Raw genomic sequence first — 15,623 nt, forward strand, 5'->3', positions numbered from 1 at the left:
GTAGGTCAAATTTTTATCAGTTATGAATAGCAGTAAAAAGAAAAAACAATTACTGGCAATGTAGAAACAGCAGCAAGTCTTTACAACCACATATGTGAACACTAGATATGGACAGAAAGAACTGGGTGCAATACTGTGTAGCGGGGCCACGTAGGGATTTTTATTTGTATGTACGTATATCTTGTTGAGTGATTGTTAAATGTGAACAATAACACTGGTTGCACCGATTTTCAGTTAGTAAATTGGGGCTGGTGCCTTTAAACAGGTTTGCACTGATACAGAGGGGCTTGTGGGATTTGTAGTTTGTGGTTTGTATGCACTGTACCAATAAACCCGGACGAGAAGGATGTGGCAGGACTTTCAGATTGTGCCATTTTCCAATCAGCATCATCGGCAGCAGCTCCCAAACCTTTCAGTTACCGGACATTCGTAGCAGAGAAGGATGGTGCTCAGCCACCGGATTTAACGACGGTGGTGGGTTCTTTTTCCTCCCAATCCACTCCATCGATGCTCTTGGAGAAGAGGCGCACCTCTGAAGATTATACTTCTGGACTCCGGTGGTAGGACAGTATTTCACTATCCATGTTCTGGGAAGCAGTTTATTGAAAAGGAGCGTTCCCCACTTCATTCCATCGTTTAAACATAATTTCTATTTCCAGAATCACTTCCATTCACTTACAGTAAGGACTTTTTTCAGGACTGTAAATATCGTCATGTCGGAGTTTGTTTAGTACTTTTTGTGTTTGTAAGAAGTTCTATCAAATAAGGAACATTTTATATATTTGTGTGTTTAGTGTGTTTAATCTTTATGGGCATTTTCCTGGGTGGTGTTAATATTCGGGTGGCAGGGTGGAAATACGGTAGGGCTTAGGTGTTGGCCAGATTCTATCTGTTCCTCATTTTAAAAACATTTTAAAAACATAGTGGATTCCTTGCTATGTAAATCTGGTGGCAACCTCTGCGCTCTCTAGAAGTTGGGGGTGCGCTACAACTGTGCATTACTAAGATTAAGTTTATTGTCATGTGATCACTATAATGAGAGTGTTACTTGCCCACAAACTAGTGACAGTATTATAATTAATAAAAAAACAAACAGATTATGCAGAAGAATGCACAAGTCTGCAAGGACCAACAAAGCACATGTCTCTAGTCTTTGACACCATCACATTCTTTAAGTTAATAAGAAGTAACTACCAGAAATAGCTAGAATATCCCTTAATACAATTACAAATACCAAGTAAGGTTAGTGTGGGACTGTTTGATTTTTACCTTCCAAGATGCTTTAAATATATTGGCAATGCTTTTTATTACAGTAGGTAGGTAGATAGATACTTTATTAATCCCAAGGGGAAATTCACCAGTTTCTGCTTGTTTAAAAGGTACAATCATAAAAATACAAGTAGCCATTGATTGTTTTTTGCCTCACACATGTAGATAATAAAAGAACAAACCAAGGAATGAGGGGGAGAGGCAGATTTTCTCTCTATTATAATAAAAAAATTCCTGGGACGAGACGTGACTTTTTAGTCTGGGACGAGATGGGACTTTTTCCAGAGAGATACTTTCACATCCCGCAAGACGAGACTTTGTGCCAAGAGATTTAACCACGCCCGGGACCGGAAATAAAAGACAAAGAGTAGAAGACAAAGTAGAACGTTGTAAAGAATTCAAAAACGGCGCAATACACATGAAGAGCAGGTTAGAGATAATGGAAGTACTAAAATTCAAAAGTCTCAAAAAAAATGATAGTAAAGATCATATGAGTACAAACAAATGGAAATTATTACTCGGTGAAATAATGGAACAGTGAAGAGAGATTGAATATATTGTTTGGATTGAAATTTTAAGTTGGAGACTAGCAAATTGTCTAATTCGTGTTGTCATCAGGGAAAAGTAGTGTTTCTTCCCAATGAAGAGGCGTATCCACGAGAATTAAAAGATTTGTTGTTTGGCGACAGTGAAATCCACATACGCGAGCAGCAGAGACGTGAAGTGGCTGGCGAGTGAACAAAACAGGGAGCAAAGCCCCCTAGTAATTCAAAAAGTCAAATCACATGTGACTTGCATTTCCGGTTTATGAGGTGTATTGACTTTTCCCCCAAATATCTATTTAACAATAGTCTAGCAAAAAAATGCACGTGTTGAGCTTATGATTGGATAACTGACAGGGATTATGCAACACAAGTAATGCAAGATTTCCTCCCTTCCCCTGATGTTTTTCACATTGTTTGCCATTAAACAGCATTGGTCTCCATTGGCTTGTATTGTAGCATAAACTCCATTCTGCATGAAAGCAGGGTGTAACATATGTAAATGTTTCTGAATATGTCAAACAAATGTAAATTATATGGAGTAAGAAACATATAAAAAATACAGATTTTGGGTGGAGTATTTCTTTAAATTGCTACTCTGACTTCTGCTTAACTTTAGAAAAAATGTTCAAATCCTCTTACTGACATAATTAATTGAACAACCCTCATTTTACTCCTCTTAATACATACAGATAAAAATGGTTCCACTAATTGTGGGTCCATCAGCTAAAACCCAAATTGGTCTTGGACTTCTCGGCTCTTTCTCTGTCTTTTGCAAACCTCAAGTCCACAATCTTGGCGTTATCTTTGACAGTAACCTCTCTTTTGAGAAACAGATTCATTCTGTAGTCAAGAGTTGCTTTTTCCAGCTTCGTCTATTAGGTAAGATCAAGCCTTTTTTTAATCTTCTAGGGATCTTGAGAAAGCTACTCATGCTTTTACCTTTTCTCGCCTTGATTACTGCAACTCGCTGTGTTCCAGGAATAGCAAATCCCTGATACGCAGGTTACAGTTGGTCCAGAATGCTGCCGGCGTAAGAAAGTCTGATTCTGTTTTTCCAATATTAGCTTCTTTACACTGGCTGTCTGTCAGTTTTCGAATTGATTTTAAAATCTTGCAGCTAGTTTTTAAATCTTTACATTGGCTTACTCCTGCCTATTTATCTGAACTGTGTGCTTTACACCAGCCATCTAGAGTGCTTAGATCTTCTGGTCAGCTGTCTCTGGTTGTTCTTCGTACCAAGTGTAAAACCAAGAGGGACAGGGCTTTTGCAGCTGCTGCTCCTCGTCTGTGGAACTCTTTACCTCATCATATAAAAGAGTCGTCTACAATTGAACTGTTCAAAACAAGATTAAAGACTCCTTTCTATTCACTTGCTTTCTGTGACCTTCAGTAATACTGATGGTTTCCTCACTGTGATTATGTAACATTACTTCTATTTATGTTCATATATTTTATTTCTATTTATGTTTTTTATGTTAATTTGTTTTGTTTTTCTTTTATTCTATTATTGTAAAGCACTTTGGCCACAGCATTCCTATGTTGTTTTAAATGTGTTAAATAAATTAATTGACATTAACTATTTTTTATTTATGCCCGTGCTATTTTTCATACCCAGTGCTTGTGACAAGTGTCCAGACATTGGAATGGAACAATGCAGTGGATACATCATCAACTACAGGCCCAGAATTAAAGCTTTGTTAAAATTCACCAGTAATTGACATTTCTCAGCACTATGGCACATTTTTAGCTTACCCAAAGAATTACTGAACAATCAGCTGATTAGAGGCACATGGAAAATCAGAAACAAAGTTGAGCTAAAGAGATCTTTTTAAATTGTTAAATAAAAATATTACTTACAAGCTAACCAAAGCTACTTATTAGAAGTTAGCCTAAAATTGCTTCTTAGATATCATATTTCTGCACATGTAATGACTTTCATTGTACCATATATACTCACATATAAGTCAGGACTTGAAACACGGAAAAAATCGATCATAAAATCAGACACCGACTTATTCGCCCATTCAAAAATATGCCACTTACATTTTTTTTTTTTTTACATCTTCTTGCCTCCTCTAATCTCGCGCCAGTTTCTCAGACACATTGAATTTTATTACAGCAGCGCAAATTTCTTTCGACAATTCAATGGCTTTCAATTTAAAACCAGCTTCATATTTTCTTCTGATCAAACGCTCCATCGTAGATAAGGGATGCTCTTACGATAAAGGTGTATGAGGGTGTGAGATACAAAAAACACAAATCAGTGCAAATGTCACTTCAGAATAGTTCGGGTATTACCGTGTGGTCACGTAGGCACAATAGAGAGAGAGCCGCACCCAAAATAGAAAATAAAGGCCGTGTGCTCCGTCCGTGGTTACTCTCTCAGGTGGGCGTTAGCATATTGTAATCTCTTGGACCAATAGCGGGAGTTTTCCGCATTCGACTTATATGACCGACATTATAAAAAAACAGAAATTATACGTTAAAATCAACTCCCAACTTATCTGCAAGTATATGTGGCATTTTTCCCTTTTACTAATTTGCTTTTTATTTTCCTTTTTATGTGAATTTTCATTTTTATAGTAGGATCTGAACCATACATTTTTTTTACTTTAAACCTTTAAAATCCAGCCTGAAAGGTAAAATATGAATCAATTATATTTATAATTATATTATATAATTATATACTTTCTATCACAAAGACATTATTTTCCTAACTATTCCTGACTGTTTCTCAATTTATATCCAATGACTTGATTTAAACATCCAACTTATTTATAAAAGCTAACACAAGGTGTTAGTTCAGTCTGAATAAATAACTGTTCCTGGATGAGAATATTTTGAATTTGCTATGGTAGAAGATCAAGACTTTTACTAATGCTTTGCTCTGTTAATCCAAGCTTTTATTTAACATTTAATAACTTTTATTAAGCAGTTATTAAATGCCTTTACTATATCTTTCTGTTTATATTGATTATTAAATGTTTTTTGTGTTTTTTATTTTCACTGAGAGGTTGCCTTTTTACAATCAAACATGTTTTTTGGACTAACCTCTAGTTTTTACTTTGTACATTTCTCTTGGTTTATTTTCTTGCACCTGCAAGCAAGTTTAAAATCTTACCTTATGCTCATGAGGGCGCAGGTGGTAATTCGAAGAAAGTGCCTGTGATCTGGCCTAAAAATAAAATATAAAAGAAAATTTATTTGGATAATTTAACACAGAAAACCGTAAGGATCTCTTAATGAATCATTATTCATTAATATAATAATATAATAATCATTAATCATCTGTATAACACACTGCTCAGAACATTAAGGGAACACTTAATCATCCCAGTCTAACACCAACTCAGTGAAGTTTCTGGGATATCCGTCTGTCCAGTTAGGAAGCAGATGCGATTGTGAATCAACTTCACCTGCTTTGGTGCAAATGAAAGTGACAACAGGGGCACCAGAGAGGCAACAGCAAGACAAACCCAGAAAAAGGGAATGGTTTTGCAGATGGTGGCCGAACACAGTTGCTCTCTCTTTATTCTTCCCGATTCTTCCCAAATTTTTGTTACTGATAGCATGAGGTTGTACCTGCAGATGATTCAGGTTGCACAAGTAGTCCTGCTCCTCCAGGATGGCACTTCCATATGTGCTGTCAGAAGAAGGTTTACTGTGTCTCCCAATACACTCTTAAGAGCATGGAGGAGATACCAGGAGTCGGACAGTTACATGAGAAGAACTGGACAAGGCTGTAGAAGTGCATCAACCAATCAGCAGGACTGGTATCTCTAATCTGCACGAGGAGAAACACTGCCAGAGCCCCACAAAGTGACCTCCAGCTGCCTACTGATGTGCATGTTTTTGACCAAATTGTCAGAAACAGACTCCATGAGAGTGGCATGAGCACCCAATGTCCTCTAGTGGGACCTGTGCCCACAGCCATCACCATGTAGTGTGAATGCCATTTGCCAGAGAATACCACAATTGGTAGCTGGCACACCGTTTACACTGAGCACATTGACAGGCATGAAATAGTCTGAATATGCCATGGAGAACATTATGCAGCCTGCAATATTATCCAGCATGACCAGTTTGGTGGTGCGTCAGTGATTGTCTGGGCAGGCATATCCTTGGAGGGTTGCACAGATCTCCACGTGCTAGTCAATGGTACCCATTGTCAGATCTTACGCTGGGCAGTGGGCCCTGGGTTCCTCCTGGTGCAGGACAATGCCTGGTCTCATGTATCTCGAGTGTGTAGGCAGTTCCTGGATGACGAAGACACTGATGCCAATGACTGGCCCACACATTCCGTAGACCCGAGTCCAACTGAGAACCTCTGGGGTGTTACATATCTGTGCATCTGATGATGCCAAGTAGTGCCACAGACTGTCCAGGAGCTCACTGATGCCCTTATCCAGATCTGGATGGAGATCCCCCAGACACCATCAGGAGAGCATACTGACACGTGGGGCCAAACACACTACTGAGTCACATTAGTAGATGCCTTTATGAAATTTACACAAGTTGGATCAGCCTGTGACTTCTATTTTTAACTCTGATTTTCAGTGTGAGGTTGAATCAAACCGCTCAAATGGTTGCGATTTTGGTTTCCACTGACCGTTATTATATCATTTTGTTCTCCACGAATTACGATTTTCCACTTGAACATTTCGAACATCAAGATCTGATGTGTGATTTAAGTGTTCCCTTAATTTTTCTTTTTCTAATTTGTCTTAAGCTGATGTTACCATCACACTGCTTCTAGTCGTCAGGGATGAAAACCTTGATGACTGTAGGTGCTGATCTCGTTTCTGGAAAATGTCAAATTACATGACTATGTGACACCTTCCAGCATAGTTTCACATTTCAAAGAAATGCATGCTCATCATTAACAGCCAATAATATGCTGCCTGACAAAGCCAGTACCGTACAGTTCTGCGCCTTTTTTTTTTTTATTATGCTGTTGTAGTACATAAAACATGAGACACCAGACAGATGAGCCTGTCTTCCGTGTCAGGTCCAAAACACCAATGATCCTTATTCCTCATTGCAGCATTATATGCAATGTACTTCTGGCTGAGCACTCATTGGTTGTCAGCTCTTATGCACACACAGCCTGCCCCAAAACCCCAGTGACAAAATCAAACTGTTTGTGGTGGGCTAGTGAGTCACTTGATATGTCAGACTACATGACACCACACGAATGACAAAGTCTACAACTGAAAAATCACTGGAAAGTTGTGTAATGTGACATGGTCTTTAGAGTTTAACATATACAATATGCTGATTAAGAAAATGCAGTCAAACCTATCTAATCTGTTACACTATCAAATGCAAGGTGATGTTACATGCATTCAACGTTATAAACTGTAGGCATGGTTTATATGTTAAGAAACTGCTTGTTTAAGGCACTTACTTGAGAGGCCGATAGCGCTTCCAGGGTGTTCAGCCTCAATAACACGCTATGCATGTCTTCTTGCAGTCTGATGAGGGTTACAGCAATTTGTTCATTAAGGACGCCACCCTTCATTATGTTTTCTGTTCCCCTGCGCTCGCCATCACCACCACTTCCTTGTTGGGAGCCCCAGGCCTCTTCATCTGAAGCTTGCATTTTAGAACCTGTTTAAATTAAAATAATACAAACTTTGATTTAAAAAAGCAAAGACAAAACAACAAGTCTTCACATTGGTTGTGATCAAGATTTTTTCCAAACTGCTCTCATTAGACAAATAAGGACTTATACTTTAACAGACCTTTCTTTACAATTTAGACTACATGCACACATTACATTTTACAGCTGAGATACAATGGAGTATGATATAATAGCTTAGATTGTCTGTAAAATGTTGAGACTAACTGAAGACATTTTCACAGTCAAAAAGGAAAATGAGCCAAAAAACCTAACTCTAAAATGGAGCATACCTAAAATTATTGCTACAAACAATTTTTCTATCACCGTGTTTGTTGTTTCTTACATAGATGTTGGCTCCTACTAGGTCAGTGGTTTTCACTTCATAAAGTGTAGAGCTGGGGTCTCCAACCTTTTTTTCCCCTGAGAGCTACTTTTACAAAATGAAAATGGCCGAGAGCTCCTCATGTTTTCTAACATTAATTCTCATAGCTTATTTCAACCCAAACAAACTGAATACGCTTGTTTTACCTGAACATTTACAAAATGTCGGTGTCCATATCTCACATTTTGCATTAAAACATCACAAAAAATATTTAGTTCACCTGCAAGTGCATTTTGTATGCCTGTATGCATTTTCTAGTGTATCTCACGCTACTGAATTAATACATGAATGCTGTCAAAACAAAACAATGCAATTCCAAATACACAGATATGACTTCTTCATTTGTCATTTTGTCACATGTCACTGTGTCACTTTATTCACAGGTCGCAGTTGCATTTGTGATGTGTTTTTTGAGTTTGTCAGATGACTGGCACTGAGGTGTATGGTGGAGTGGAGTCACTGAGGTTCACTCTTATGGAGTCATTTAAATGTACGTCTGTCCGTCTTGTTCTGAACTTTGATTTCATGACATTCATGTCAGACTCACAGAGGTATGGAGACCCAAACAAAGCAGACATTTTCAGAGCTGCTTGGTGAAGATTCTTATAGTTATCTGGCTCTACGAAGCTCCAGAAATGCTGAGAGACTTTAACTGCACATTATTTTGAAGGTTTACTAATATATATAAAATCCAATGTCTCTCTCTGTCTGTCTGTCTGTCCGCTTTTCACGAGAGAACTACTTAACGGATTTAGATTGTTTTTTTTTCTATAATTTGCTTGAACATTCCAGTTGATTTTGTGACTTCTCTCATTTCACTATGTATCAGAGTTCACTTGCGGTAACGATTTATTTGTGCGAATCCAAGAAAGACGCAGCGGGCCGAGGAGAGGGTTCTTCCTCACTCATTCACCAGCTTTGGGGCGTGTGCCTTAATTCCGCTTAGCTAGCGAACGAGAGAACAATTGAGTTCAACTTTGTTTGATATTTAAAATAAAGTGTTACAGTGCATCCGGAAAGTATTCACAGCGCATCACTTTTTCCACATTTTGTTATGTTACAGCCTTATTCCAAAATGGATTAAATTCATTATTTTGCTCAGAATTCTACACACAACACCCCATAATGACAACGTGAAAAAAGTTTACTTGAGGTTTTTGCAAATTTATTAAAAATAAAAAAATTGAGAAAGCACATGTACATAAGTATTCACAGCCTTTGCCATGAAGCTCAAAATTGAGCTCAGGTGCATCCTGTTTCCCCTGATCATCCTTGAGATGTTTCTGCAGCTTCATTGGAGTCCACCTGTGGTAAATTCAGTTGACTGGACCTGATTTGGAAAGGCACACACCTGTCTATAGAAGGTCCCACAGTTGACAGTTCATGTCAGAGCACAAACCAAGCATGAAGTCAAAGGAATTGTCTGTAGACCACAGAGACAGGATTGTTCATCCATCCATCCATTTTCCAACCCGCTGAATCCGAACACAGGGTCACGGGGGTCTGCTGGAGCCAATCCCAGCCAACACATGGCACAAGGCAGGAACCAATCCCGGGCAGGGTGCCAACCCACCGCAGGACAGGATTGTCTCAAGGCACAAATCTGGGGAAGGTTACAGAAAAATTTCTGCTGCTTTGAAGGTCCCAATGAGCACAGTGGCCTCCATCATCCGTAAGTGGAAGAAGTTCGAAACCACCAGGACTCTTCCTAGAGCTGGCCGGCCATCTACACTGAGCGATCAGGGGAGAAGGGCCTTAGTCAGGGAGGTGACCAAGAACCCGATGATCACTCTGTCAGAGCTCTAGAGGTCCTCTGTGGAGAGAGGAGAACCTTCCAGAAGGTCAACCACCTCTGCAGCAATCCACCAATCAGGCCTGTATGGTAGAGTGGCCAGATGGAAGCCACTCCTTAGTAAAAGGCACATGGCAGCCCACCTGGAGTTTGCCAAAAGGCACCTGAAGGACTCTCAGACCATGAGAAAGAAAATTCTCTGGTCTGATGAGACAAAGATTGAACTCTTTGGTGTCAATGCCAGGCGTCACGTTTGGAGGAAACCAGGCACCGCTCATCACCAGGCCAATACCATCCCTACAGTGAAGCATGGTGGTGGCAGCATCATGCTGTGGGGATGTTTTTCAGTGGCAGGGACTGGGAGACTAGTCAGGATAAAGGGAAAGATGACTGCAGCAATGTACAGAGACATCCTGGATGAAAACCTACTCCAGAGCGCTCTTGACCTCAGACTGGGGTGACGGTTCATCTTTCAGCAGGACAACGACCCTAAGCACACAGCCAAGATATCAAAGGAGTGGCTTCAGGACAACTCTGTGAATGTCCTTGAGTGGCCCAGCCAGAGCCCAGACTTGAATCCGATTGGACATCTCTGGAGAGATCTTAAAATGGCTGTGCACCGACGCTTCCCATCCAACCTGATGGAGCTTGAGAGGTGCTGCAAAGAGGAATGGGCGAAACTGGCCAAGGATAGGTGTGCCAAGCTTGTGGCATCATATTTAAAAAGACTTGAGGCTGGAATTGCTGCCAAAAGTGCATCGACAAAGTATTGAGCAAAGGCTGTGAATACTTATGTACATGAGATTTCTCAGTTTTTTTATTTTTAATAAATTTGCAAAAACCTCAAGTAAACTTTTTTCACGTTGTCATTATGGGGTGTTGTGTGCAGAATTCTGAGGAAAAAAATGAATTTAATCCATTTTGGAATAAGGCTGTAACATAACAAAATGTGGAAAAAGTGATGCGCTGTGAATACTTTCCGGATGCACTGTACTTAGGTCTTGATGAGTTTGAGTCCAGATATTCTCTTAAGTGTAAACCACATTGAAAAGATAGATTGTAATTCAGATTGTGGATCGTGATTTTGTGTTAAAAGGATCATGATATGATTTTTTGGAAAGATTGCCCCCCCAATCTGACTAATCAAGTTTTCAAATTTATGTAGGATTCATTAACCCTTTGGCGAGCTACTTGGAAAGGGGTGGCGAGCGACGTGTTGGAGACCCATGCTGTATAGACTGTATCTGTATATAGTTTAGGTGGATTACATTTACACCTGGCATTAAACTGTGTCTCCAGTATCTGCAGCAATCAGATGGACTCCTCACATATGCACAGCAATTAGGGGTTTAGTCATTGCTCATGTTTATCACAGTGCACTCGGCACAATGCATTGCAGCAACTAACCTGCAGTTAGAATGGGAACAGCCCAAAATGTAATGACCCAAAGAGAAAAGAAGGTAACATGCCACGCTGCCATACAGATGTTTAGTATTTTTGGGTGATGCCAAAGATTTTACAGTTTAATGAAGGAGATGATGGCTCACCTTGAGCCACAACGTTGCCACCACTGTGCCCACTTTTTAAAGTTGCTCAGGTGTCAGGGATAGCCACCCTTCTGTGGCTTATGTGCATCCTGCCACTACACTACACAATGCATTTGTCTTTTCTGATGACTCTTGGTTATTGTATGTTGAGAGAAAATGCATTTGAATTTTCACTCGTGTTCAGTGAGGCTATCGTTGATGGAAACACTCCTGTGCTAAACCTTGAGCAGTGCTTTTCAACTGGTGTGCCGTGACAGCTATCCAGGTATGCCATGGAAATGATAGTGTAGAGCACCTGGATCTGAACTTGAGAAGGACAACCTCCTCAGGTGTTCGAGACTTGTCTGAAGAGGACAAGACTACCTGGAGAAGCAAGCATAAAAGCAGCTCTGCCATCGCTATGTTGCAGACACAGCACTTAGTGCACTTCAGGTGTGTTTCCAGGCTGCTAGAGTCCATCTGCCCGAGTGTGTGGTCGCCAGAGAGTCTCTCAGGAGCAGTGGATAGCAGGCATATGAGTGGCCTCTGAGGCAGAGAGCGGCGGCCAAATGGACAAAGCAGCTGGGAGATGTACCATAATGCTCACTAAGTGCCATGTCTGCAAATGCTCATCTCTGAGCTGCTTTTTTATTGGCTTTGCCTGTAGTCTCACCCTTTCAGACAGCTGAGGAAGTGTATGAGATATCATGCGTTTGTGGTTAGTAGAACAGTGCTGTGCCTTGGGATGTTTTGGATTACAAATAGTGTGCCACCTCTCAAAAAGGGTTGGGAAACACTGAATGAAGTAGCTTCTGTAGTTATGTTCTGAAAAAACATTTACTATGACTAATTCTGCTTTTTAAATATAACCTTGTTTTTGGAAATATTTAATCATTTGATACCCAATTTAAAAAGCAATGCTTAAGCCAAGTGAACAGTGAGCAGCTTTTTCTATGACAAATATCTGCAGTGACAAATTCTTTATTTTCGTAAATACTGGTTATTATTTATCCATAAACAAATGTCTACACAGTTTACGTTATGACTATGAAATTCAGGTACTAGTACAAATAACTTTTATTTAATGAGAAATGGCCTATAAATTTTGTATTATGACTTAATAATGTGGCAATGTAAAGCACTAGCAGCGAATATGTTTTTGTTAATAAAAGTGCGTTTTAAGAAACAGGGGCGGAGTGGTGGCTCTGAGGTGGCTACGGATCTGCACTGGCAATCGGAAGTTGCCGGTTTGAATCCCGTAAACGCTAAAAGTGACTCACTTCTGTATGCCCTTAAACAAGGCCCTTATCCTGGGTATGACGTTAATCTGCATCTAGTCGTGCATGTAGGCCCTCCAAACTGCAGAGCACGTGGGGACTGGTGGCAGAATTGGCACTCCAGCCACCATAAAAACACCTCACATTGGTTCCATTTCATCTGAACTGGTGTGGTGCTGAGGTGCCACCCGTTGCATGGCTGCACTCGGGCCCTAATCTGAGATCCTGAGTTGGTTTGTCATGTGGTGGGTGCGGCAATGCGCTGTATCAGGGCCTGCTCCTAACCTCTTACAAAAACAAATACAGCACTTTGTCAAGATTGGAGCAAAGTATAAGAAGGTAAATATGAGGGCCTTCACATACTCACATGGAACACTGGGGCATCTTGGAGAAGTAGAGGTGGAGAACAACCATATTACATTGTTTAACTACAATTTACTTTTGTCACGAACAGTGTATTTTTAAGACTTTTTCTTAACCAACTGTTACCAGTAAAACATTTCTTATCACAAATGTCACTTTATACACTGTTTAACCCTTAAACTGCCACATACTTGAGGGTTAATGCACCCCTGGACGCCATATACTTTTTAAGTAAACAATTCACAAAGAAAATGTGAAATTTTAATGGAACACGTATTTTTTTTTCATGTAAAGAGCATCACAATTACTGCAACACTGATCAATTTACATACTTGATATGAACTGTAAAATCTATAAAAAAAAACTAAAAAAAAAAACTACTGCAACAATCTATTATATGTTCAAGGTGCAACTGACGCCATTGATGAAATTCAGTAAATCTCTGAGCCAACTGCGCTTGAACTGGCTGCACGCAAACACACAGACGCCAACGCTAATGACTGCAGGCTCGTCTAGTGCAGCGGCTGAATCCCAGAGGCAGTTGGGCTGCAGGTCTGCCGGGGCCGGCAGTGGTCGTGAGCTGGCTGCTCAACGAATATACGGCACTGACTGATCAGCTCCAGCGTGCTGGCAAATTGCTCTGTGAAGCGACAATAGCCGGTTGCAGGGTTCAATGAATGTAAGTCACCGAATATACTCGCCCCCTGCATGCTGGCAAATTGCACTGAGGCACTAGTATAGCCGGTTGTAGCATTCAATGAATGTATGTCGCCGCATATACTCGGCTTCGGCGTGCTTCCAAATTGCACTGGAAATCGACTCTAGCCAGATGCGCCGTTCAACGAATGTATTTTTCCAAATATACTCGGCTCCGGCATGCTGGCAAATTGCATTGGGAACTGACTATAGCCGGTTCCGGCGGTTTAAGGATTAAAATACTGTTTTCATTGCATGGAACGTGTAGTCACCAAAGACCCCCTCAGTAGCAAATATATTTCATATGCCAAGTATCAACACAGAACAGAAAAATAAACTTGTGAAGTGTAATGTGTATTTTTGAGAAATTAAACCATTGGGTGCTCTTGGTACTCCTATCAATTGTGATTACTCACCCCTTCCTCCACGTCTAAGAGCTGAATAATCATGTTTGCCATGCATCATTCGTTCTCGGTGTCCTCCGTTTCCTCCCGACTTTCCATCTTCGCCACCACATTTTACTCCCTCAGCTCCACCTTGTATGACACTCAAGGAAAATTCAGGCTCATAATAGGAATGTTTACATGTGTCAGTTTTTGACAAGATTTTGGTTGGATTTCCTTCAGTTGGCCTGAATGAGCGATTTATGAATACTTCAGAACACTATACAGGGAAAACAATACAGACACAAATAAATCAGGTTTTGTCAAGAATGTGGTGCTGGTATAACACCAACACCATAAGACCACTCATTCAACTCTAGTCCCAAGTCACTGTGTGATCCTAAGGAAGTTACTTAACCTACTTATTTTGTAACTTATTTTCTAGCACTCTACCATAAACGGCTGACTGATGAAGTGCTGAGGAGAAGGCTACGCTCCTGACAGGTTCTCCCATCCCAGCAAGGACTTCTGAAACTCATGCTAGAGAGACCATAGGGTTCTTGGTCACCTCCCTGTTCAAGGCCCTTCTTGCCAGGTTACTCCGTTTGGCCAAACAGCCAATTCTAAGAAGAGTCCTTACCATAATTATTGAGGCCACTGACCTCCTGGGAACACGCAAAGCTTTAGGAATATTTTTTGTTTTTTTCCCTGGTCTGTGCCTCACCACAGTTTTGATCGTGTAGGTCTACAGAGGCATGGAGCATGAACTGTGGATCCGAATGTACACTGCTGTGTGCCCTTTCTAAACGATGTCCAATCAATTCAGTTTCTCATAGGTGGACTCCAATCTACTTCTAGACACATCTCAAGCAGAATGAAAGCAAATAGGAGGAACCAGACAGCATCTCGGAGTTCCACATCAAGGGTTATGAATTCTTATACAAATGAGAGACTTGAGTTTTACATTCTTAATAAATTTGCAAACTTCTCTGAAAACGTTATCATTTGGAGTTACTGAGAGGAGATTAATGGACAGAAATCCAAAAATGACCCATTTAAAATCATATCTACAATATCATAAAGTGTGCAGAAGGTGAAGGGGTCTAAATAATGTCTGAATCTACTGCAGGGGTCCTCAATCACGGTCCTGGAGGGCCACAGTGGCTGCAGGTTTTTGTTCCAACCCAATTGCTCAATAAGAAGCTCTTATTGCTCAAGTAACACTCCTGCTTCACTTTCGTTGTCTCGCTCGTTAAGATTTTGAACCCTTATTGCTTATTTTAGTCTTAAACAGCTGTAGTCTCGGTTTTTAATTGCTCCTAATTAGCAATAACATGCAAATGACAAAAGAGACCAGCATTTCTCCATTTAGCTTGTTACCATTTACACCTCTGTGTGTGTTTATCATGCACTATTGGGTTTAATTAAATACTTGGAAGAAAAATTAAGAGAAAAGAGTGAAGGATTGAGAATTACTCCTCCATTTTAGCCTTCAGATCATTTGGATGATCTCCTTAGAAAGGGGAAGAAAATCTAGGATATGAGAATGACCTGACATAGCAGAGTTAAAGCTTCGACAAGCTATGAAATTAAATTATTGGCAAGAATTGTTTTCTTATTAAGCAACCGGGTTAGAACAAAAACCTGCAGCCACGGTGGCCCTTCAAGACTGTCATTGAGGACCCCTGATCTACTGAATAGTCTTTACACAAATGTACAGTAGGCTTATACAGGGTGGCATGTGAAAAAGCAACCCTGTGTTCTGTC

The 15,623-nt window shown here is 40.3% G+C and overlaps 1 protein-coding gene across 1 annotated transcript in view; it reads right to left on the reverse strand.

The window, feature by feature from the left end:
- acbd5a (acyl-CoA binding domain containing 5a) overlaps window positions 1–15,623 on the reverse strand; it is a 73,394-nt gene that overhangs the window by 13,094 nt on the left and 44,677 nt on the right. Inside the window, exons 9-11 of the mRNA XM_028804359.2 lie at window positions 13,890–14,136; window positions 7,222–7,424; window positions 4,936–4,989 (exon numbers count right to left, since the gene is read on the reverse strand). Of these exons, the coding sequence (XP_028660192.1) occupies window positions 4,936–4,989; window positions 7,222–7,424; window positions 13,890–14,136 (504 nt within the window). The remainder of the gene's footprint in view (window positions 1–4,935; window positions 4,990–7,221; window positions 7,425–13,889; window positions 14,137–15,623) is intronic.

This window comes from Erpetoichthys calabaricus, chromosome 6 (assembly GCF_900747795.2).
Source record: "Erpetoichthys calabaricus chromosome 6, fErpCal1.3, whole genome shotgun sequence".
NCBI classification, from domain to species: Eukaryota; Metazoa; Chordata; class Cladistia; order Polypteriformes; family Polypteridae; genus Erpetoichthys; species Erpetoichthys calabaricus.